Below are 25,759 nucleotides of genomic sequence, written 5' to 3'. Positions count from 1 at the left end.
ATGCTTAGACAACTGCTCGTGACCTAAATAAAAAAAGAAAAGGCTATGAATAAGATAGGAAATACATATGAAAATTAAAAAGGGTGAATTTAACTGGGAAGGAATAAAATAAAATATAAAAATTAAAGTTAAAAATGAAATAACTGTACAACACAAATTAGAGTGAAGGGTAAATTTAACTGGGAAAGAATAAGATAAAATATATAAATTAAAGTTAAAAAATAAAATAACTGTACAACAAAATACACAGTATAGAACTATATAAGAATGTATGAAGAAATATAAATATATATATACACACACACACACACACACACACACACACACACAATAACAGCAGCTGTACAAGTATTAACTGGAAATGAAGAAATAATGTCCAGTGTTGTGCAATCCACATTTGTAAGTGTCTTGTGCAGTGCAAATATGCTTAAAGTGATGAAGTGATGAAGTGAAAACAATGTCCAGAATGTCCAGTGTGTATAAGACCTATATGTGTGGGTCAGTACTGTGTGGTGGTGTGATTGAGAGACCGTATCGCCTGCGGGAAGAAGCTCCTCCTCAGTCTCTCTGTGTTGGTCTTCAGGGAGCGGAATCGCTTTCCTGACCTCAACAGAGAGAACAGTCTGTTGTTGGGATGGCTGAGGTCCTTCTGTTGATATTGTAGGGGTATATGTCTGTCGAAGCACCAGTGCCACCCCCGACACACACAAGTTAGGAGTGTTGGTGAATGGTTTGAAGGGTATAAAAATGATATGAATCAGTATCCCCACGCTACGGTGTTCTAGTTATGAGAATTTAGAGCAACTGAAGATCTACGGGAGGTTTGGGGCTAACATGTTAGCTGTCTCAGCCAACAACTGAGTGAATATCTATTTGAAGAACGGCGCTAAGTTGCTTCAGCAGATCACCAGAGACTTGTAGAATCAATGCTCTGGGGGTGACCTCACCGTTTTCTTTTTTCCCCCCATTTGGTCTGTCACCTTTCTGTACATCAAAATTTATTTGAGTCCGTTTCCACTGCACCTTATTCTCATCGGTACTTTTCTCACACTAGCCAAGCATAAAATCTTTATGTGAAATTTCAAGTAAACTGGATTCAGGTTATTTCCTGAATTTCAAACTGACCCGACCGAGGTTTAAAAATCCAGTCACGAAAATTAAGTTCTCACTATAATGCAGTGTTCAACTGTAATTAACAGCTCTTTAAAAATCCATTTTTCTCTGGACACCAAAAGAAATCAATACTTAACTTCAAATGACCTTATTGAGCTAGATAAAAGGCTTTATTGCAGGGGCTGGGTCAGGAGCAGTTGAGCTAATGTGTTAGCTGAGCAGTGGGGGATTAAAGGTGAGGTGTTCTCTCAAAATCTTACAAGACATCACGAAGCAGCAGGTCACTAACCTGAGCCTTCCTGGAGACACTGAGGGGATTACAGCAGCCAACCTCTGCTGAACTGTGCCTGCATTCAGAGGAAAAGACAGCCTCTTTATCACTCAGCAGGTCCAGCCCATTCTATTTCCTCTCTCCTTGCTCTGCGCCTTTCAAACAAGGCCAGAGCTGAAACCTGCTAGTCCCAACTCTGTGCAATATACTCACAGGGGACCAATTTCCACAGCTAGCCCTTGTCTGAATCACTCTATCAATTAGGATCCACTGTGTTTATCATCACATACATTATTGTAGAGGCTGGCCTGGTCATTGTGTTGAGGTCTGCCTCTCGGGAGAGGGAAAGGGATGAAATAAATGACCAGGGAGTAAAGCCACAGTTGGATAGGCTGCTGGACTAATCTGAGAGGACGGCTGTAATTATGAGTCTCCCGAGGAACTGGCTGTGTGGCAAGTCCAATGTGTGAACACGGTGCTAACAGTCAGGAAGGTACACTGCCCCCCTTCTCCACAACAAAGTAAGACGCTGAGTCAAATCAATATTTTCAATCTCTCAGGATCAATTCAGCATCTGAGCACAAAGGAAGACATGTTGGCTGTGGCCAATATGTATAAATGAAAAGTCAAACTTTGTGGTCATGATGGGCTCTTATATCTCACCTTCTTTGTAATCATGAAGACAAGCTGAGAGAATTTTGACTCAAAGTTATAATTTATCCGAGGTTTAAAGTGAAATGGTTTAAATACAAAATAAGTACTGAAAATAACACAGAGAGGCACCGGCTGATAAGTATGCTCTTATGTCACATTACAAGGTTTATCCATATATGATATTAGAGTCAGGTCGCAACATAACATCATTAAGTGTGATAATTTCATGGATATAGCTGCTGTCTTCTTTTGTTTCCAGGGATGCTGCTCAGTGTTGAGAGACCTTTCTCCATTTCACTAACAGCAAAGAAAGAGATGACAGTCTGTGTTAGCACTGGAGTGTAGTCCCTGCGCGCTGGATGAGAGCATAACAGTGGCATTCAGATTCCATTCATATGTTGATTACACAAAATGGTCCTATCAGTATGAGATGATCTCATCAGAATAAAAGTGTTTCATCAATGGGATAAGATGTAGTCAGCACGAAACATTATTTTTTTCTTTAGGAGCACACTAAAAAAGTGACACTGCATCTTTAAGAAGCCCAGAGTCTCACTGTGTTTTAGTCAAACAAAGGCAGCCAATTGGGAACATGCAACCTGAAACCAGAAGCCTGGCTCAGAGGGCCTCACACAGACCTCAGAGCAGGGACACACCCCATGTACTCCTGATTCAGGCAGGCACTGAGCCACAGCCTAATCTAACCATTCAGTGCAAACACTTCCAAACATAGGGAAAATTAAAAACAGCCTCATGAATCTGTTGGTTAAGTCTCTTTCTGATGCAGATATGGGCAAACATGAATGTGCACAAATCTGAAATGTTTGGGGTTTTTGTTTAAGGTGATAAAATACACTTTGATCATTAAAACATTGGAGTGAGGTGTACAAAAATGCCTTTCAAAGTGTTTCTTTTTCCGTGCTTGCATGCCTTGCAATTGTTCATTGCATACATGAATATATCAAATAGGCCAAAAACTAACTTAAAAAAAAATGCACTCTCTGGCTTTGAAAGCCCGCTCTTCTACACAAAACCCCTCTCAGTAACATCTCCTCAGTCTCCTTGGCATCAGCGCTGCTTATACCTACATTTTCTTATTCACCTCAGCGTGGGCTAAGCACCCCTGTGAGGCACGAACCCCCTAACCACAGGAGGCTGTGAGCAGGAGACGGTAATCTCACGCAAGTCACAACACGTTATGCTCGGTCACCGCAACACGGACACGACTGTGAGCTGATATCTACCCTCCGAAAAAAAACTTACAAAAAATAAAAAATAAAAAAAAATAAAATCCACTTCAAAATAAATTTTGCTGCTCAGCAACAGAGTAGCTCTAGATGTGGGTCCAATTTTAGCCCGATTCTCATTAACTGCATTCTCGGAGTCACCGAAACATGCATACATGCGATGCAGACGTGTAGGAAAATCTAAAATTTTCAGTGAAATAATCAGAATCGTCAGTTATCTGGATGTTCCTGCTGGCTCTCGTCCATACACTTGTTTGACTAGTCCGCTGTTCACAATAGACCCATCCTGTTCAGAGTGCAAAACAACATGTGCAATCACCAAAAGGCTTACTGAAAGAGACAACAGAAAAATGGCTTGAATTACAAAAGACAACTGCTGTGTGTGTCATTAAGGAATAAATAATGCATGTGCCCAAACTAAAGAGGCAGACCTTTCATACCCCAAATATGATGCTTTTGGAACCAGTAAAGCCAACAACCCATACAGATCAATCATATAAAACTGCTTTCACAGGCTAGTCTCTTAATGACGGCTTGTTACACACCACAGCTAAATGGCAACATTTTGGAGAGTCACACTACTCATGAGTTTCTCTCACATGTTCTCTTTGTTTCTTTATTCTTCAGCTGTTGTCACACATGACCTTGAGAAAAAGGCAGGAGAATCAGCGCAGGGCAATATCACAAGTTGTTCCCTATCACATGAAGCACTCAGCATGAGACAGTTCACATCAGTTCCAGATATATACTCTGTCTGGTTTAGGCACGAATCGGCACAATCAGATATCATCTGCGCTTTTTGCTATGGAGCTGGTAGGATAAGGCCATTTAATGCCTGACCTGACTTTGTCACACATTTGGATTCTCACATACACCTGCTCCTAGTGACTCCTGACAAGTGACTCCTAGCCACTCGTTTCTTCTTTTAGATTAGCTGAATTATCAATAGAAACGATTGTTTCTGACTGTAAGCTCAGAAAAAACTGCTGAGTGGAAGAGTGTTTTCCTTCTTTGACAAATCGAGCTGCTTCATGTTAGGTTTTCCTCCTTTTACTGGGTCAGTCTAAAATATATGACTACTTAGTGAACCATGATGAATAAATAACCAGTTTATAAAAATCTGACGTTAAAAAAACCCTTAAATCTTCTTGAAACTCAAAATGACTTCTTCCTTCCATAATCATACCTGCATCAATACTATTTACACTTTCAATAGTTCCTCCTTTTGAGAGAGACATAAAAAATTGGACTTTTTCACTGTCGTGTGTGAAAACACAGTAGTCTTACACTGACAATGGCAAGGGAACAAATGAGGGATTATTCTGGAGGTGTGTGATGCCTCTCCTGCAATGAAGTTCCTCACACTCCATTCTGAGTGAATGCAGGTGACTCAGGGAGCCTGAGCTGATCCCAGAATTCCTCATTATCCGCCCAGCAGGGAGGATCAGGTCCGCTCGCTCTGTCTCAGAGCATGCTCGGCCCGATGAGACGAGCCCCAGAGGAGCACAGCGCTGGGCCATCGAGGGCAAGCCAGGTCTGCTCATTATATCTAACTCATCCTTGGCATCCCTGCAAACCAAGTGCCACTTAGTTCCCACAGGAGGGGTCTGGGCTGGATCACTGACGAGATGTCAGAGCAAACAGTAGAATGGTAATAGGAAAAGCTTTACATCAAGTAACACATGCAGATGGAGGCACCGTGTCCTGCAGCCCACCTACAGTGAGAACATTACAACGTATGGTTTTTGGTCATTTACAGACTGTGTTTGCTACTTTTAGAAAAATAAATAATGGTATTATTGCTGCTACTGTTTATCAAAACCAGCAAGACGCAATAATACAAGCATAGGGAGTAGTCCAAATCTCCAAGGTAAGTAATTAAGTCTCCATCAAAAAGCCTTTAAGCTATAACAATGTATTCAACTGTGAAGGACCAGTAATAATATAAATATATATATTTAGGTGTTGTACAGCCTACAAGTAGAGTATGTATTTGCATATTTATTTGTCAGTAGGTAGAATAAAATTCAGGTCTTTATTTTTTTTTTTCCCCAAACAGTAACTGAGAAAAATTCACCATTGTCATTTAGCTTGCTGGGTAGTGCAAATACATAACTCAATGAATAAACATACAATTTGAGTGAAGCGTGTTGTTTCATTTATCAACTCTATTTCTGGGGTAAATGAATGCAGCCTAGCACAGCAGGTGAATTACACAAGTATAGAGTCGTAAGCCTTTGGGTAAGGGCCAATGCCCTCCATTTCCCTTTGTTGTTAAAAATATTTGCCAAAGTCTGAAGACATGGCAAATGCCGGCGATGCAGCCTATGCAGATGTAGCATCTCCTGTTGCTGCCACAATTAGCCACTGAGAATAGGCACAGTGCCAGCCAACACTAGTCTCAGCACATCCGAAACACTTCAGGTAAACATCACAATAAGCTAGGAAGCAGAAATTAGAAATTGTTTTGTACCGCAACACAGTTGCTATAGAGACTGTTGCTAATTAACTACACTCTACCCCAAGATAACAAAGGGCTTAAGGGCACTCGGGGCAGCTCCTCTTGTGATGAGCTCTGTGCATGGAACACTATGCCATCCCCAGGGATTCTCAACTACAAAATACCTGTCTCCTTGTAGCCAGCTTTCATCCAAGATGCCATGAGAGCATTTGTGTAGAGCCTGTCTGCGTTTCTCTTGGTCTTCGACAGCATCATATTAGCCTCTCCCCTTTTAAAAGACAAATCACTGGACGTTTAACACGAATCAATCCCTAGCAGCAGCACAGAGGACCGCTTCATTGGTCACTTGTCTTTGATGGTATTCCAAAAGGGCATACTCTTAGCAAAGACTATAAATGGAAAATCTGAGGAATTTTGCACAAAAATTACATTCAAAGGTATAACATTCAAACTCAGCAGTTTGGATTTTGATTGCTTCCTCTCAGTTGACTTCTCTAGATACAAAAAAACATTTTTTTCCCCCAAAACAACAGCACATGCCATACACCTCTACACCACAGTGAGCAGGACAGGTGTACAGTGTGTACTGATCCTGCCACAGGTAAAGGTGTGGATCGCAGGACTTGATAAGGTCCTGGGGAATAATGACATAATTTAAACCAGAAGTGGTAGCAGTCCACACACAGCTGCCATGGTTGGGTTCCTTCAGAGTTAATAATAGTTTCACAGTTCTATCATTAAACAATGAATTGCAAAACAAACAAGGCATGGGTAACACCTGACCTGTTGATTTGGCAACGAGCTGCACTATCCATTGTTGGTTAGCTGTACAGCTAATGGTAGAAATGACTGTTTAGTTACATACATCCAAAAGGTTTTGAGCATTGCTAACATCAGTTCATTCATAAAACTGGACACGTGTTGCACGAATCCATGCCTCGATCCATATCAAATTTTGGATTCTTCCTTTCCCCATTTTCCACCTCGCCAACAAGATCCATGAAAATCAGTTTTTGCACAATCGTGCTTAAAAAAAAAAAAAAAAGCCACACAGCAAACAGAAACATTACCTCATAGACCCTTAATGAGCTCTTCTTTTTCATTAAGCTTTCACCCAGAATGCTTCTTAGAGAGCTCTGGAGTGGGACCAAGTGTACTCAGGCCTAGTCTTCAAAACTTCCCGACCGTAATTATACAGTCATTGTGAAAAATGCCCATTAACCTCAAATAATATATTACCAATCACTTCACCTGGACTACTGTCACTGTGTGTGTTCTTTCTCTTCTATGGATGTATGAGAGAGTTCATTTGGCTTAGGCTCACTACACCCAAACCCTGCTACGGTGGGTAAAATATTTGTTGCCTGAATTACTCATGACATTCTTATCTAAATAAACATGCTTGTAAACACAAAGGAAAACATTACGGCCATGTCCATACAGGGTACAATAAATAGGTCTGTAATAAGTCTGTACAGAGGTTAGCGATTAGCTTAAGAAGAAAACAATCCTCCGTTCGAAACTACTGGCCAGTCGGGGCTTTTTTGTGTAGAGTCCACATGTTCTGCCTGTGTCATCGTGTTTTTATTTCTTACAGGTACTCCGGCTTCCTTTCACAAGTGGGTAAGTACAGTGCTGTTAAAAGTATTTGTTGTCTTAGGTTTTACATAATTGATCTTTCAGCCTACTTCACTTTGTCTGAAAGGTTCTATTTAAGTGATTTCTTGATTCATCTGGCCTGGCATTTATCAAAGATAATTTATGATTTAACATGGGGGGGGCAATTACTCCCTCCCCCCACATAGGACCAGGTAGATTTCTCTCTTTTTTCTCTCTCTTTTTTGTCTAAAAAAATAATAAATAATAATTGAAAACTTCATTTTGTCCAATATTACATTTTGTTTGATGATCAGAAATGTATGGCTAATATGCAAAAAATCAGAATGGCAAACGCTTTTTCATGGCACTGTGTACATTTGAGGATGAACTGTTGTCTGCGTTCCCCCTGCAGTAGACTTGATCAGGGTGTACCCTACCTGTCACACCCCATGACAGCTAGGACAGCCGTGAATTGGATAAGCGGGCAAGAAAATGAATGACTGGTAAATAAAGACAATTATTGTGACAGGCATTACTATATAACCATTACTGATCCTTGACTGATTTGGAAAAGTCAACAATAGCCTTTCCTATACATATCCTATACATAGATTCTTTCTTGGGTGGCCCGCAAGGAATCCATATTAACAGACAAACAAGAATAACTGTTAACTTTTTTTTTTTTATTATTTCATGTTCAAAAGATCTCCATCCATGATCAACATAATAGTGGACAATCTGTTACTCTCATTTTAAAAACTTCAAACCTCGCTAACCTGCTAGCCTCATGTTTCATGCTTTAACCACCAGCTGGTTCACCCGCACTCGCTCGTGCACGCACGCCCACGCTGCAAATCGAAGTCTGTGGGAAACACTAAAGATTGTTATGAAAGTAATGAACTCCTGCAACCTATTCAAATTAAAACTATTTTCTTTTTTGTCTTTAAGTGAAACCCACAGTGGTTTTAGGAAAGTCACATTGGCATTAAAAAGCAGCAACACATTGAAGGGCTGAAGAACAAGCATTGCCACTTGAGAAAGCACCAGTACAAAAGACCAGCAGCAGTGTGCTCCCCAGTGAAATCGGCAGAAAGATATCACCAACATCATATTTTTCAGGTACTGCATCTTCAATTATTAAAAAAATGAAAACATTTTCCCCCAAAACTGAACAGAAGCATTTAGCTCCTTTTTTGCTACAATTCTGCAACATTATCATGCAGTAGTAGCCGTCCCTGCCAAACCTTTTCAGCATCTACACATGAAAATCATTTTATTTCTGTGACAAACAGTTCTCATTTCAGTTAGACCAGGGCACAGCCCAAACACTCAGCTGCTGACGAGCCATCTGTAACCAGATATGGAGCACATCTGGCAGGCCCAACCGCTATTCAACCCTGCAGTCGCTTCTTCAGCAGATTTTAAGGTGGGTTCAACACCACAATAGCAAAACATTTGTTTGGATTTGTTGCTGGGGTTTCGTAATCTATCTTAGACAATAGCCTTGTTGGGAAATGTAAAAAGAAAACATGCTATGGGCAGCGGCGTTTTGCGACGGTTTGTGGTAAATCCATACCAGTGCAAATAATTTTATTAATTGGCACAACTTACATATAAGATTTTGTAATTAAGCATTTGACACAGGAAATGAAAATTAAAAATTAAAACTTGTCAAAAAGAAGAAATCAAAAATACCACAATCTGAAGACATTTCAGAAAAACATTTTTATAATACTGAGAATGTCAACTGAATCGAAAAGAGGCTTACACTTAGCATTGCTCATTTATAACTCTAGAAAAATAATTTTTCATGCTTTAATCCACAGCAGAGGGGCAGCTTCTCTGGCAGCCTCGCTCTGTGTGGGGACCAGGGATTTGGAGGGAGAGACAGTGGGGAGGATCCCGTTGTTTGAGCCCACATCTTTGTAGTGGCAACTGAGGGGATTCGCTGCAACTCCTAGAATTTACATTTTGTTTGGCCGGAGGGGTCACATGACAGCTGCAACCCAATGCTCAGAGGAGCTTTCTGCTTTCACTTGACACTGACAGGCTGTGAGACGGTCCAACACCGCAGAGAGAAAATATTCCCTCTTTCCATGACATCACCCAGGCCAGCCAGGAACAGGGGGGGAGTGGTGGGAGGAGAGGGGGCACAGCTGGTGGCAGCCGTAGTACCATCTGCTACTGACTAATAGTTCATGCGGCTTTACTTATAAACTTGCACTTCTGTGAACCAGAGTGACAGCTCCATGGTCATAGTCACCATCAGTCTTACGTTGCTCGGCACAGCCATAACTGAAGCATGTCTTTCCTTTTTAAAGGAGCAGCACTTTGGAAAATACCCTTACTGACAACTGATCCATACAAACACTCAACAGGCTGGTCTTGATAAGGTTTATGAGCAAGTCTGAATCACTTCCCACAAAATGCCTGTAAAAACACAACTTGTCACCTTAATTACATTTAATTCCAGGTAAATGTTTCCCTATGGTGATTAGCTGCTGATACTAGCTTTGTATTTAGATATGAGATATATATATATATATATATATATATATATATATATATATATATATATATATATATATATATATATATATATATATATTCCTCAAAACTAAAAGCAGCAGAGATAATGAATGTGAAAACTCACACTTACACATGCAACAACTTTTACTCACCATACATCTTTCCCTCATCAGAGAGGATGATTTTCCTACGCCCACAAGGAGGATAGATGGCCAGGGCCTCCTGGAAGCTCTGTTCAATGTCAGGGCTCCACACCCCCTCTGCATCATTGTCCACAGGCTTGTCTGCCGAGTCGCTCATCCTCTCCATGTCCTCGGCAGGGCTCTCGCTGCCGCTCCAGCTGCTGGGATCAATTGTGGCGGTTGAGCTCTCCAAGCTGAAGCTTGGAGCAGACTAGGGAGAGACCTGGAATTCCCAAAAAAAAAAAAAAAAAAAAAAACCCGCAGATCATGACTACTGCAACAGAAAAGCAGAGAACCATCTTCAAAAACAGAATGCTTACAGTTAGTAAAGAGCACAATATGGAGTGGAAGCAGCTAAAGAAGCTTGGACATCACCAAGAAAGTTGTTGAATTGATTTACAACGGATGTTATGGGTTTAAACAGCTGAAGATTTTCTCTCATGGACTTCTTGCTAATTAAATGGCAATACACAGTGTAAAGGTCTGGGAAATGTATTTTTCCCCCTTTATTCAGCACCTGTGCAACTGCTCTTAGCTCTATATATTCCTATGAGCTGTAACAAGTACAAAGTCAATGCTGTCAGCAAAGTTGCTAGTTTGATTCCTCTAGGGAAAAAGCATCGACATGCCTCATTACCACCGGCGCTGAGCTAAAGCGCCCAGTCTCAAAGTCTTTAGTGGACAACAGGAAGACTGTGGTTGTAGCTGGCAGCTTGAAGGTGTAAATGTGTATACCAGTGACTGTGAAGAGAAACATTTATATGAAAACAATAATAAATGAAAGACAAAGAAAAAAAACAAAACATTGTGACTACTAATCCGTAGCGCTAACATCTCCAGTCAGCCGCAGCAACTATGGTGGCATAAGGGAATCAGACATTTGAGCAACACATAGGAGCTGGAGCCAAGCTGCTCACACAGCTGGAGAAAGTCTCATCTCACCAGTGGCTACTGACAAGACCAACAAGCTCCTGGTGAACATGCAGCTAATAAAGAGGCGCCTGTCATTGTGCCAAGACAGCAATATCAAGTAACGTGAAACCTGTAACACAAACTATTCTATATACACATTACAACATTTATGAATGTTCTGACTGGTATTTTAAAGCGTAATAAGATCCAGCACTGTGGTCAGTATGAAACGTTTTGCCTTCTTCTGAAAACATTCAGTGACATCAAGAGCCAGCGTCTGATCAAGGACTCCAAGGGGCGTTTGATGAGGTGGTTAAATAACCTAAAGAAATATCAGAATTCAAATACCCATTTGTTCTGTATTAAGCGTGGGTAGTCAGTCTACAGGTTCCTCGCAGATCATTCATTATGTAAATGATGAATTTACACTTGGTATGTATAAGAAAGTATGATGTTTAACAAGCTAATAAAGAGCAAGAACACAAAACTGTAAATGTAGACTTTAAAAGGGAACAAAGACAGACCTTAACCTTAATGCTAACCTTAGGCAATTTAAAAGTCTTTTTTTTTTTTTTATTAAACGTTTTTCCCAAGTTTTAACAATCAGAATGGAGACAAATAATAATCCTGAAACACATTTAAAAAACTAGTCCATTTGGCCTTTCTCCAAAACATAGAGTTAGGGTATGGTTATCATCTTAAAACATTAGAAGACTGCTAATGTCCTCTTAGAATTTAGTATTTTCCAAATGTGCTAAATCATTGACAGCATCACAGCTAGGAAGTCAAACACAGCTCAGGCAAACAGGTTAGACAGCATGCATGGAAGAAGAAGACATCCTAAAAGGCAAGCTATATAGCAAATTCCTTGAAAGATATACTTTTCAGATAACAAATAGTTAAACCACTGATGAGTTTGTATAGGTCTCGTATGACGGATAGGTGACGAGGAATGACCCTGATAGGCTGCATAAACCAGACTTACTTCAGCCTTTTGTATCCAGATCAATGCAGTCGTCTACACTGTGCTTCTGCTTCAGTCAGCCTGTGTAAAGTGCTTCTTTTAGACTTCACTAAAACATACTAATTCGATAACTGGATATTGGGCTATGGGCTCAATAAAGCAATACAGTACTGTGAATCATAAATCCAGTGTTTATACTCATTGAGTAAAAAGTGTGTCATCCCTACACATCTGTTGTAAAAGTAAGCAAATTCGGCAGTGAGCAATTTTCTTTCTTCTTCATGCCTCAAAGAACACTTTGAAAAATCTCAGTGTATGCTTAATTCACAATCAAAAGTAATTTCACATTTGACATTATATGCTAACAACTGACTGAGGTTTCTCATGGCCCTAATCCCTCCACACTTTCCAGACAACTGCTTCCTCCCTGAGCAAGATCCTATTCAAGCAGCACAAGCTGTCAGGAAGTGGGAATAGTAGCATATGTTTCTTCCAGCATGTCAGTTCATGAGGGGGAAAGGGGGGATGGGAGCAAGCTGTTGGGGAAAAAAACTCCCAGAGAGCAGAGGGAGAGAGAGCTTTTACTGAATTCCGTTTTTGTGTGCTGACTGCTGACGCTGCAGAACCAACTCACAAACTGATGAGGGAGGGGAAACGTTCCCATTTCAACCACTAAAGGGCTGAACCTCTTTCTGGATGTGCTCCTCTTAACCCAACCAAGTGATTATCTGTGCTCATAATCGAATCCAGCTTACATTTTTATGGCAAAATATCTTTCTGAAGAAAAACGCTCGCCCGTGTCCTCGTGAAGCTCGAGCAGCAAGCGCCCAGTCTCCTCATATCTAGTCTAATGAAACATTCTTTCCAGATTTGTAAAAGCACAACTGCAACAAATCGAATCCAAGTAAAAATAAATATACCTCAACTTTAAAATCTAATCCTCTTTCATCAATAAGCTGACATGGATGTTTTGTGTCTTCTGTTATGTTTTGTAGGAACACTGGTTCTCTGTTGTGGTATGCTATGGTTGGTAAAGTGATACTTTAATCAGTCTTTAGAGACAGTGTGGTTTTCTCCATCATGCTTCCCATCCTGTGCATGCGCCTTCCTCCAAACATTGCAAAGACCAAAAACGTTTGAAGAGCTATAATAACATTATATCAGCGATGCCTGATGGAAAATGTTGGGCTTAAAATGTATAAATATGAGCTTCATGAAAGCCTATAATGCATTTACAATGAGCACATAAGGGCTTTGTAATATCTTGTAACATCTGTCATCGTCAACATGGGAATTAAAAAAAGAAATATGCATCTGGATGAGAATCTATTGAAATTCACCAAATTACTAACAACCGAGGACACATCTGGAATGGGAATAATTAAAGTTAGTGTGGTGTTTAACTGCTAGGACAGTGAGCACTGACAACATGGGTGATTTATTCTCAAACCAACTTCTGAGTCAACCAAAGCAAGTGTCTATTAAGGCTTCTGTTACCACAGTTTTGTAGTGAACAATATTTCCAATATTATAAAATTTGTTTATGATATTTCAAGTAACTGCTACTCTCTATTCTTATTAATAATCTCACTTCTTGGTGCTTTCTAATACATCAATACACTCATCTTAGACACTAACGCATGAATAATTTAATTAAAATAACTTTTTTTTTACTAAGTAGCTTTATTTTCTTTACTTTTTCTATAACTCTTTTTTTTTTTTAAATAAAAGCACCATCTGAATACATCTGACAACAAATGGGTAGAAAATCAGGCCAGCTCACAATCATTTATCAGCACTTTTCCTGTGATGTTCACAATATCAGCGAACTGAGGGAGAAGAAAACAAACACCTTAAACCTGAACATGAACTGCCTTATTAAAAGCATCAATGTGTCAGAGTTCAAACCTGTGGAAGAAGAGCCTATTCTACATTTCAATTTCAATTTTATTTCTATAGCACATTTAAAAGTCACAGGTACAACAAAGTGCTTCACAGACGAGCCATACTTGCAGGTTTACAGCAAAAGAAAACAATTAACAACAAAGAAATACAGTTATAGGATGGTAATATTGCAACAAGCACGAACCGGGAAGAAATTAAGCTAAGTAGTTTGAAAGGCGAGCTTAAACAAATGGGTTTTTAACCGTGATTTGAAAGATTGAATAGTTTCCGACGCACGGACATCAACCGGCAGGCTGTTCCAGAGTTTTGGTGCAGCAAAAGCAAAGGCACGATCCCCCTTCGTCTTTAGTCGAGACATTGGTTGCATTAGGAGCCCCTGATTAGAGGATCTGAGTGCCCTTGGAATAAAACCATAAGTAAAATGTATATCTCCATTAACCTTTTGATTATTAAAAATTCCAGACTTAGCTCTTATTAACAGAGAAACAAAATAACAGCTGGATTCATTTGCCCCGCCCATACTTTGAGACATATTTAAATGCATTTAGAGAGGAAAACTAATTTTTTTTTTTTTTTTTTATATCTTGAAGCTGCTGAAATTGCTGAGCATGTCTCACTCTGCGGACAAGCATTAATGCTTCTTTTCTGCAGAAATTACTCCACTAACAATGTTTTTCCACAGGGCTTTTTCATAATATGAGAGCAAATGTGTCTTCTGGATGCTGATGATTAGCTGAGGGAAAACAAAGTAAGTCAAGCAGCACAAACAACACGCCGAACCTGGCAACAAAGAATAAAATGAGTTTAAACTTCAAGCCCACTCTCAAAAGAGAGGGAAGAGTGTCTAAAGGGCACACAGAGGCTCTAAAACCATCACTTTTAGCCAGAAACTATGTAGCTGAGTGTTGATCTGCATCTTCCTTCAGGTCATCCATCCAAAACTACTGGCACAGGCTGCTGGCACACAGCACTATCTAGACGGATTTACAACAACTTTAAAAGGATCTGAAAGAGAAAAAAAAACAACAACCCCAAACTGGCTTTTACCTTCTTGTCACTTTTTCCGGCGGCACGAGCAGTTTTATCTTTGTTCACCCGTTTCGAACAGAATAATCGGAGTCATTTCTTGCTCTTGCTTTTCTTGCAAATCTGTACAAATTTTTATTCCAATGCTTTCTTAAACATGCCTAGTAAACTGCAAAGCATTATTAATGCCATCACTCTTCTTAGAAACTTCCCTTAACTTGAACTTGGCGGCTGAAAATGACAGATGTATGGCGGCTAGATAAAGAGATCATTCAGGTTCGCCAATGCTAAAAATATCCATATGCACACTTACATGAACACCACATACACACACTGCATAGAAATGCTGCGAATTCTTGTACATATTGTAAATGTATTCTATATGCATGTGCACGCTGTTTGCATTTCGTCATTTCATTGTTTGAGTAATGTACTTTTTAATGACAATAAAATTGAATTTCACCTAAACTAACATATAATTTGATAAGTTAAACATTACTTGTTAACCCTCCAGCAAACAAGCTATAGTAACTATACTGATTGAGTGGGGTAATTCATGACCCCATAATATTTTATATGCTATCCATTTCACATAAAACGTCATCATAACAGCATGTCCTTTAATGTAGCAGCTCTTCTAAAACTTTCTAAACAATAAGCAGTCAACATTTTCCATCATTTTTATCCAACAGTGAATGAATCAGCCTGATTGTTTTCATGATCACTTTGGCTGTTAAAGCATCGGCCTCTTAGCCACAGGCCACAGAAACACTTGACCATGTAATGATGTAATGTTAAAAAGCATACATGTATTTCCAAGGTGATAAATGACCCCACTCAATTTTCCCCATTTATCTTGCCACATCGATGGGTCAGTTTTTGTAAAAACTATAAAAGATCATAGAAGCAGACTGAAAAATTCAGGGTAGGAAACACTTTTTAGAATTAAAAATATCAGAATGACCCATAAATATATGGCTGAGGTCATATATGGCCCCGAACAGTCACATGGAAGTTTATATGAAGGGTGGGTTATCTGACTGTTTTATATCACAGTGTGGAGGTAAACAGGATGCTTTTAAAATCAACTAAGCAAAAGTGTTATTGGTTGTGACATAAGGAGAGAGGTGGTCAGGAAAAGCACAACAAGTCTTTTAACTTAAAAACAAAACTGAATGAACGACAGCATGGTGACCAGCATGAAAGAAACATCAAAGCTCTGAAGATGAAATCAAAAATGAAATCAGAGTGAAAACAGGATGCATTAAGAGATTTTTGAGCTGGCTCTCTAGCCCTGAGATGAAATGACCGCATTTTTTTTCAAGCTACCACACAGATAATTAATCGTATGAGCACATACATTCAAACTAAACCTGCAGGCAGAACTGTAGTCCATAAATAAAGAAAAGATACACTTATAGGATAGGTCGTCCGTGGTCTTTAGGCCAAATCGACATGTTTGGACCCATGAGGTTTCAAACAGGTTATGTGAAGCTACATGACACTCGAATGTGACGAAACACAAATAAACCTAATGCCCTTATCACCAGTGTGCTGCCAAGATCTTTCTTTCAGTGTAAATGAATGCTTTTATAATGATTAAATGTACCATAAACTGCTGATGTGCAGTCTGACATGTTAGCAAAATTGTTTGAAAACAGTCAGTTCTGAACAAATACACCGATGTGCTGCAGCTCAAATTACCTGGCTAAACTGCATGCAAAGGACTAGATAGTTTTGCTGTGTGAAAAATGTGAATAATCTGGCAGTTGTCAATGAAGACGGTCTCTTAGTGCCTTAGAATTTGAAGACTAATTACGCCTGTCAAAAGAGGGTATGAATGTCACCCGTAGAAACACTTTTGGCTTACAGATAATTGCATACTTCTGTCTTTGCAGGGTGTACACCATAGAAATGGTCTTATTTGTGAGATGCAGGGTAAAGATGGCCTGCAATGCAATAAGTGAATGTGGTAGCTAAGCAGAGTAGTAGGTGTGACATGGAATTATGGGAAATTACACTTACTGCAAGATTACATAAACCACTCACCAAGCTGGAATTCAGCTCCTTAAATTAAGAGAACCCATTTCACCCATCAGACAGAGCAAGGTAATGAAATAGCAGATGAGAGGTCTCAAATGTAATTTTCCATGTGGAGTTCTTTTGTGCCGTTATCTCAGAGGGTGCAATAATAATTCTCTGAATGACTTTTGTGCACCCCATAATGGCCCACAGTAGCTAAGGCCACAGTGTGTAAAACTATAATTACCATGTGATTTCAAAACATTTTTAGCATGCTGTGAAGACATATTCTGGCCCCTGCGTAATTATTACAGCAATGTTAAAAATATTCCAGGCAACACGCAGCTAACTATGAACATTTACAAAGACAGACGTTATTGAAATTCCACATTCAGTCATTAAAAACAAATTAATTACCTTGAAGAAGGCATGTTTGTGGAATGAAGTCTTTCACAGCAGGCCTTTGAGGACCTTGAGATACAAAACACACTAAAATAAAAACTAACCAGCTCGAAGTGAAGTGGATGCATGCACTGACTGTTCAAAGTTCTTTCAAATCAACTAAAGGGTTGCAACCCAAGTCCAAACTCTAAGCGGAAAAAAGGGAGGAATCAAAATATTTAAAGGCAACCTTACGAAATAATTAAAGAATCCGAGTGGGGTTTTCATTCAAGTTTAATTGATAAGTCTCAAAAAACATTTTTAAAAAGAATAAAGAATATCAATTTCCAAAGCTTTCTTATGCTCCCTCTGTTATTGGCAAAGACCCAGTGTTTATTTCTTGCCTCTTTGAACTTCCAAGCTTAAGTGCTGTGAATCTGTCTGCTATCATCTCTCTCAAATCTGAGGTCTTCATCCCACTACCCAGCAACCATCAGGCCACTGTGGGATCAATCTTTGTTTGAGATTGATTTACAGGTTCTGTCAGAGCAGCCCTCTCTACCTGCCTCAGACTGTGAAACAGGTAAAAACAACAACATGATCTGGACAACATCAGATGCGTCGTCAGCCGAGAAAAGAGGCAACGCTAAAGGTCTTCCACTTGCACAGCAGAGGGAAAATTGACTGTAAATCTCAGAGACAAAAATCTCTCCTTCTGAGGACACATCCCTGCTCTGCCAGTAATATCAAAAACATTACATATAAACAAAAAGGAAAAAGAAAACACAATTTACCATTCAGACACGAAACGTAATGAAAGCTCAGGGGACATTTGCCTATCAAAAATTTGCAGTGCATACCAGACGGCATACACCCATGTCAGAGTGGTGTGGAGTGCGAGAGGAACACATAAAGCTCAGGAAATTAAAGCTGTAAATAAAGGTTCGTCAGATAAAGGATCTCCTGACAGTTATGAGAGCAGAGCAGGCAGAGGGCTGGCTGCTGGCTCATCCAGGACGCGTGCGGACGGGCATGAAAAAACAAATCACAGTGATGAGCATGAAGGCCACCATTTGCATTTGGCGCTGCCAATTCACACCGACTTTCATCTCTTTTCTTCTGCATCTCCAGTCTTCATTTGTCCCCTTATATACGTTTCTCCTTTTTCTCTGTTGTCATTTTTTCCTCTCCTTGACAACTCTTGTATACCACACTGGACTCCCCCTGTCAATGAAGGCGTCCAAAAAGGTATAGAAAGTGTTGACAAGCCAAGAAAAATGTAACTCAAATGTTCTGTCTTTCAATTTTACAACAGTCTTTTGTCCTGTGACGGCTGGGATGGGCGATCTCCTCGACGATACTGAATGGATGGATAGATTAACCCCATCCATACAGAGATTGTATTCAACAGGTAAACGTTTTTTTTATTTGATGCTATGATTTTGCGTCAGTGGGAATTTGTCAGGTTTTCTTAACTTTCTTATTTAGCTACATCCTAAAATGTTCTTTTTAAAAAGTTACATTTTTCTTGTTCTTTACAAATGTCTAGGATTAATGCACTTAGACTAAACCATTTAGAAATCTATACTTCTTTCATTGCTTATTACAAGGAAAACACTACAGTAAGATGCAGTCTTCCATATTTGTACACCAGAAAACAAGAACAGGCTAGTGTGCGAAGTCAGAAAAATCTTGCAGTTGTTGCCATGCAATGTGAATACAGGCGAATCAGCGTTTTTGTGTTTTCAAATATTTAAAAGCAAGGAAAAAATTTCCAACAACTGGGATTGAACTGACGCCGCCAACAATCAGCAGTGGAGGACAATTTCACTGACGGTGTTCGAGGGCAAATGGAGCTGTTTGGTTTAGCTTCACTTTCAAACAGTAGTAGGAAAAAAAAGGCGAGAGCTTGGAGAAAAGTGAGTCAAAACAGAGGACTTTACAGTAAGATATGAATATATATCCCTGTAATTTGATTCCAGCTATTGGTTGTACTACTCAGGGGTGGGAGTTTCTAATGCAGCTGCATTTATGTGAGTATTACTTTGGTTTGGTGTGAGGGCATGAACTAAGACAGTTTGAGTTTAACCTTGTCTTTATTTATGTTTAAAAATACTGTCACTACATACTTTCTCGTGGTTTACTGAAAGCTGTATTGTTCGCTAATAAACCCGCTTCCATGTATTAATGATGTAATTACAATTAAACACCTCCTAGTTGAAAATGTCCACTATTTGGGCCAATTCAAAAGACTAAACAGACACACACACACAAAAAGTTTGGACCGCACTGCTCTCCACTGCAGCATCCTGGCTCAGATTCCAAACTAATTTACCGGGTACAGCCCGCATATTAATGTTGGGAGCTTGCCTTCCAATCTACGTGTGCCTTCTCTGAATCCAGGGCACCTCGAGGGCAGAAAAAGCCTGGCTGATCTGTGTCAGTCACGACACTACTACAGCGACCATCGAGGAAAGGTCTTGTGAGAATTTATTACAAGAGGTACCTGGGGAGTATGAACAAAATAACCCACATTTGAATACATGCCACAAATTATACACAGTTTCAGTAAATGAAGTGACAGTGCGCCTTTGTTCCATGGATTTCCTTCAACTAGCGGAGAAGCCGAACACCACTGCCACTACTATGGTCGGCACTGAGAAAGGAAGTTGTTGAAGCCGAGATTTCCTGCTTTCATTGCGGTTAAGAGCAAAAAATGTTTATAGTGGTTTCAGAAACTGACTCATGAAATGATTCAGAGTACATATTGCTTTTTGTCTGTGTTTTACCATGAAGCAGAGCTCATTTGTCTTTTTTTCCCCCTGCTTTCATATAAGAACTCCAGACAAAGTCCAAGTGTCTAAGAAACACATCAATAACGAGCGGTTATGACACCGTGAATTCTAAATGCCTTTTTCCAGAACTAATAATTGAGATTGCCATATGGTAAGCATTATAAGACTGCAATATTAAAGTGGTACGACTTCAAAGGGTGAGAGAAGCTTAAACTTAAACACAGCCTTCCATAAGTAAGGAACGGGGGGGACTGTGTTGCACTAAGGTGGTTGACAGGGCCAAAGTGCGTTCGGTAGCTGGCAGTCATTTTATGGCTGCAGTACTGAAGCAGATTTACTTAGATGACGTCAGTGGCTTTGAGCCAGCTTTTCCTTTTTGGTGGCACTCTCCGCTGGCCTCAGTGGGCCCTGCTCAAACTGCTGAGCAGCAGCGCATACTCTAAAATTCCCTTTCTAGACCAGGGTTTACCTCAGGGCACACACAGTCTGGAAGCCTGCAGGAGTATCCTCTTTTTAAAGGGTGTTTTGACCATGGAAAACGCTGATGTTTTGATGCGATTCAACTCCTGCCACACATCACATCTAATTACACAATTAATATCTCCGTGTCTAGATTCAATTACAGATCAGAGATCTTTTTCAAGCCTAGAATTTTCATAACAAAAAAAATAATAATAATAGTGTGTATTAGCATTTCAATTAAAAATACGGGACACATAATGTGATCGCATTCCCATGAGCATCTGCACAGCCACAAATAGAAAGCATGCCTCGTTGCACTGTTGTTTCTACATGTATCCCTTTTTCATCTGTACTTTATACAAATGGAAAAACAAACATACAAAAAAAAACGAAAAAGAAAAAAAAAAAAAAAAAAAAACACCCAAGCATGAACGAGAGCATGTAAAAGACAAAATTTACGTCTATGGATAATCTTTTTTTTTTCCTTTGGATTTGCAAAACATGACCCTTTATCTCAACAACACACACACACACACACACACACACACACACACACTAGTAAACAACAACTGCTGGAAGCCATAGTCTATTTTTTTGCGAAAAATAACACAAAAAAAAAAAAAAACGCTGATCGTTATTACACTGTGTCAATGCCACTGAGGTACCAAATAACTATCACCATGAATTCAGGTTGGGACTACGTGACTACATGTGGGAGTGCCGAAACAGTAAACTGGTTCCAAACTGTCCATCCTTCAGAATCCCCCAGCCTTCAAGCTTATCAATTCCAAAGCCTTTTCTTTATCAAAATAAGCCATTGCAAAATGCCGACATCAAACTTGCGGCCATGGCGCTTTTTCCCCACATGACTCGCATGCAAGCTCTCTCTCTCTCTCTCTCTCTCTCTCTCTCTTTTTGTAAATCTTTTTCTAAACTGCATCGATACAATCTTCCACCTCTATCCGTGATCATTTGTAACCTAATGTATGATTATGGCTCTGTTTGCATTAGGACTCTAATAAAAGCTATTTATAAATCAGATGGCATCCAAGGAAGCTAAAAACATTGATGCTCTGTGGCACAGAGTACACAGGAACTTCTCTCCAGCAGTCAATTAGCAGTGACTGTATCGCTTAATGTGCTATTAATCCAAACAGTCAGGAAGCATTTGAGATTATTCTCAAACTGAACTGATTATTGTAGTATCAGTGAGTAAAGGCAGACCCGGTGCTTCTTCTTTAGCGAAGAGGGCCTTTCTGTTCTGCATCACTCTCGTAACCTCGCAGGCTGGATCACCACAGGTAACTGCAGTTATAGCTGAAGTACAAGTGTCATGAGTAATTACGGTCATATTCCGTCACTATCAAGGCTTCATGGGAGACTGTGTATATGCATGACACCAGGCTCAGCTAGACCATTCATCAGCGACAGGGAAAATTTAATTTTTGAATTCATATATACGTCATAGTTTCTTGTAGACTGATGATGTGACAAGTGCTCAGCCAAAATTCAGCTCTCTGAAGGTCAACAGAAGAAAAGAAGAGTCTCACTTTGCTCCAGAAGTAACCCTGTCCACTGTGCTTGACAAAAGCACATTATTCTGTCCTCACTTCACAGCAAATAGACCACACTCTCTCCAGTCCTACCCTCTGACCTCAATAAGGCAGCGGAGAGCAACAAAGACAATATAGCCAAACAACACTACTCTCAATAGGATAATTATCTGCATCTGCTTAAATTTCACCTTAATATGAGCCACACAATCCTTACATGCTTCCTGGGCTAATTCCAAATGTTTAAAAAGTATAGACTGATGCTGATGCACTGAAAAACCTGGCTGTGTGCTGCAGTCTAGCGATCAACAGGTACTGCTTTCTCAGCACTGTGGTGGTTCAAAGCAAAAAGGGAGTTTAAAACCTGCCAGTTTCAGATGTAAAGCTTCATTGGGTCAAACAAAGACAACATCCTATTCTTGCACAAATGTTATGCAGGCTTCCGTCCAACAGGTCCACTGGTTGCATAAGCTGAAAACAAAGCATCTTTTTCAATCCCAGATTTTTTTTCTTCCAAGCAAGCAGATTTATACTGTGACGTGTGTGTGTGTGTGTGTGTGTGTGTTACACCTCACTGCATTTAAACTGTTTCCATTAAATTATAGCAGCCCTTTTAGATTAATTTAATAAATAACAGTCTCTTTTTCCCGTGTGTTTTCGGCCCTTTATTTGCAAAAAGTTACACCGAGTTTGCTGTGAGAAAATGCTTGTTTTACATTGCGAAAAGCAGAGTGCATGTGCGCTTGTTATAACCAGCTGCTTTCACATTAAATAGTGGAAAAGGTGGAAAGAGGTGGGAGGCTGTAAGTGCTTCAGCCAGAAACTTGTAGTAGCAGTAGTAGCAGTAGTGATGGAAAGAGGATTTTGTTCAACAAGCTATTTTTAAAGCTTTGGCAGGTTTTTTTTCACCCATTTTCTCAGTTGTCGCCTCTCCTGCAAAGCTTACAATAATACAAATCAGCTACTTTGACAAAATTAGCTTTTTCAGGAGGCAATTGCTTCGTTATTTTCCTAAAGCTGATCATAAAATACTACTGAAGCCAAGTGATGTCAAGAGAAGTGAGACACAAAAAGGGCTGGAGATCTCACGAGAGAATAAATTAGAAATTTCTGCAAAATTATTACAGTAGAAGCACCTTCACTGACTTGTGTCAACACTATCAGAGTTGTGTCAACTGTGGTCTGAGGACCAGTTTGTCCTCAGACCACCATCTGAAGCAGCAAATGCTGAGTAGACAACAAAGTGGAAACAAATCAAAGTATTTTAGTGCAACTTGAACCTAAGATAATGAAAGCTTTGATCTAATTCTCATCGCTTTCTCTGTATAAGGGCCGTGTTCCCATCCAGGGAAGTCCAGAAAAAGTTAAGTGGATGAAATCATTGTAAGGAGTAAAACTCCTCCAGCTGGCCTGCAGTTTTAGCTGAGCAGGCATTTCCCAAATTAAAGGAAGGGAAGGGACAACAATAAAGGAAACCCCATAAATGTACACAAACTCCAGCTGCTAATTCAAGATCCTTTTTAAAGACAATTTTCATTATTAAAAGCGACCTTTTAAGGCTATTTTAAACCACAGTAAAGCGCTCAAGTGACCAAAAAACTACATATTATTACAGATTTTTTTCAGCTTGGTAGTTTTGGAGGCATAAGTTGGCCCTGGGGCTCTCCAGAGGAGCTTTAATGAAGCCCTCAAAATGAAACAATAAAAGGAGTTTGGGTTAATCTTTCCCCTCCGGTTCAGCAATCGGTTTCCTCGGATAAAGTGACAACATGGAGAGCACCACACCAACAAACCTTTGAAAATAAAAAAATAACATAAAAATAAAAAAATACTTACACAAAACTTAGATGACGATTCGAAAAAGCACCGTCAAACGCGTTGAAGCAACAAGTCTCGCCACAGTGTTTTCTTCTTCGAGGTGGTCCGAAAATGCTCCGGTGAAATCTCCAACAACTCCCGGCTGAGCCAACTACGGAGAGGAAAACAGCAACGTTTTCAACCGTCATCTTGTCCAAAAACTGTTATTCGTGCAGTGTGTTTTTAGTTCATCCCGAATCCCACTGCGAGTTTCTGACAATCTGACACGGGGGCAAACGGCTTCCGAGGCTTTTATAGGGGCGTATGACCAGGCTTCTTTTCAAAAAATGTGAAAAATGTCAAAGATTTTCGCTGCTGTGTCAAAGCCATAGGCTACAACAGTGAGTGTTCAAAGTGAGCACCCTGTTGCAACAGCGGCCATCTATCTCCGCGAAGGAAACAAACGACCTAACGTTACTTCACGCTGTGGGATAAATATTAAACAACTAAATAAAGCCAACATTTTTAATACACTGTGCAGCATTTCCAAAAAAAGAGAAAGAAATACGTAAACTAACCCACCCCCCTCCTCCCCAAATGAACTGAAGTCTACAACCCACTTTGAATGCCTGTAACTACCATTGAAACTTACCTCGTAATTGATATCTCATATAAAATTGCCCCTTTCTTTTGGTAATGTAATGTTACTGGGTATTTTGAATACTATGTCAAGTTATTCTGATGTTTCTGGGCCAGCCAGGAAGGTGTAGGTGAATCGCTTCGCGCACTGACAGAGATGCGAAGAATGCTCGGAATGAGAAGAGGAATGAAATGAACGCAGGGAGCGAGTTTGCGCCGGGGCGGAGCGAGAGGTGGCGTCATCCCGAACCCAGCAGCCAGCCTGGGCAGCAGGCAGCAGCAGCGGGGACAGGGAGGGCACTGAACATCCCAGCAGAGGGGAGCTGACGCCTTCAGGGACGCGAGGAAAATCCGATTTCACAGTTTCGCAACCCACTGGTCACACAGTTTCAGACCTCAGGCATGTCATGCTTAAGCCTAAATGATTTTCAACAGGTAATCTTAAAAGGTAAAAATGGTTTGCGGCTGTATAGTCTTTACAGTGCTGTGCAAAAGTCTTGAGCCACCTGTCATTTCTTCATTTCTCCCAAGGAGCCAGACTTTCTTGTAATTTTTAATGTGGTATTGCGCAATAACTCTTCAGGCTTTCTGGAGGTTTTGTGCAGTCTTTCTTTGGGATTTTCAGTTTCAGTCTAGTAGTTGTACCTGGCCATTTTCAGAGGAATGTTTATTTGTAAGCCACCTAATACAATTTCATACTCGAATAGTAAATCATTCGAGTATGAAAAAGGCGACTAATTCAAGGGAGATTCAGGGTTGTGTCTACACATAACAGACAGCTTAGAAATAGAAAAATAAATCCAGCAAAGACCTGACACAAGACCCAAGAGATACATCTTGCCCTTTAGTTTTCCAAAGCCTCATCAAGAAGGTCTCAATCGAAGTGTGGCTGTCAAGAAGCCAATTTCTGAGGAAGAGAAATGAGGAGAAAAGGCTGAGGTATGCCAAATTACACAAGAACTGGCCCGAAAGTCAGGGGCCACAGGCCTCATGGAGTGATGAATCCACATTTGAAATGTTTGGTTCAAATCTGAGGAAGTCAGAAGAGAGGTATACAAGTGAGTGGCTATACAGCCATCTGTAACACACAGCAGAGGAGAATGTCCTTCAAGGAGATTGGAGAACTATGACTGACGACTACTTAAAGAAATTACAAGAACGCTTGCCTAAGAGGGTTCACGCTGTGTTGAAGATAAAGGTGGTCATACCAAATATTTACTTTCAAGTAAACAGTACAAACTCTTTTC

The 25,759-nt window shown here is 40.0% G+C and overlaps 1 protein-coding gene across 7 annotated transcripts in view; it reads right to left on the bottom strand.

Moving 5' to 3' along the window:
* Positions 1 to 24,788, bottom strand: part of tead1b (TEA domain family member 1b) — a 50,285-nt gene extending 25,497 nt beyond the window's left edge. For 3 of the 7 annotated variants that reach the window (XM_085454141.1, XM_085454151.1, XM_085454159.1), the window contains exons 1-3: positions 24,526 to 24,786; positions 23,913 to 24,045; positions 10,027 to 10,279 (exon numbers count right to left, since the gene is read on the bottom strand). In XM_085454141.1, the coding sequence (XP_085310267.1) occupies positions 10,027 to 10,183 (157 nt within the window). In that variant the 5' untranslated portion in view covers positions 10,184 to 10,279; positions 23,913 to 24,045; positions 24,526 to 24,786. Of the gene's footprint in view, positions 1 to 10,026; positions 10,280 to 23,912; positions 24,046 to 24,525 lie in introns of all 7 variants that reach the window. The other 4 variants (XM_085454111.1, XM_085454119.1, XM_085454128.1 and 1 more) reach the window with 2 other exon arrangements.
* Positions 24,789 to 25,759: the final 971 nt, after the last annotated feature.

Source organism: Copadichromis virginalis, linkage group LG1 (genome assembly GCF_057382275.1).
Source record: "Copadichromis virginalis isolate Kocher_CV1m ecotype Utaka linkage group LG1, C_Virginalis_male_GT1.1, whole genome shotgun sequence".
In the NCBI taxonomy this organism is placed as follows: Eukaryota; Metazoa; Chordata; class Actinopteri; order Cichliformes; family Cichlidae; genus Copadichromis; species Copadichromis virginalis.
This window is presented reverse-complemented; position numbering and strand designations above follow the sequence as displayed.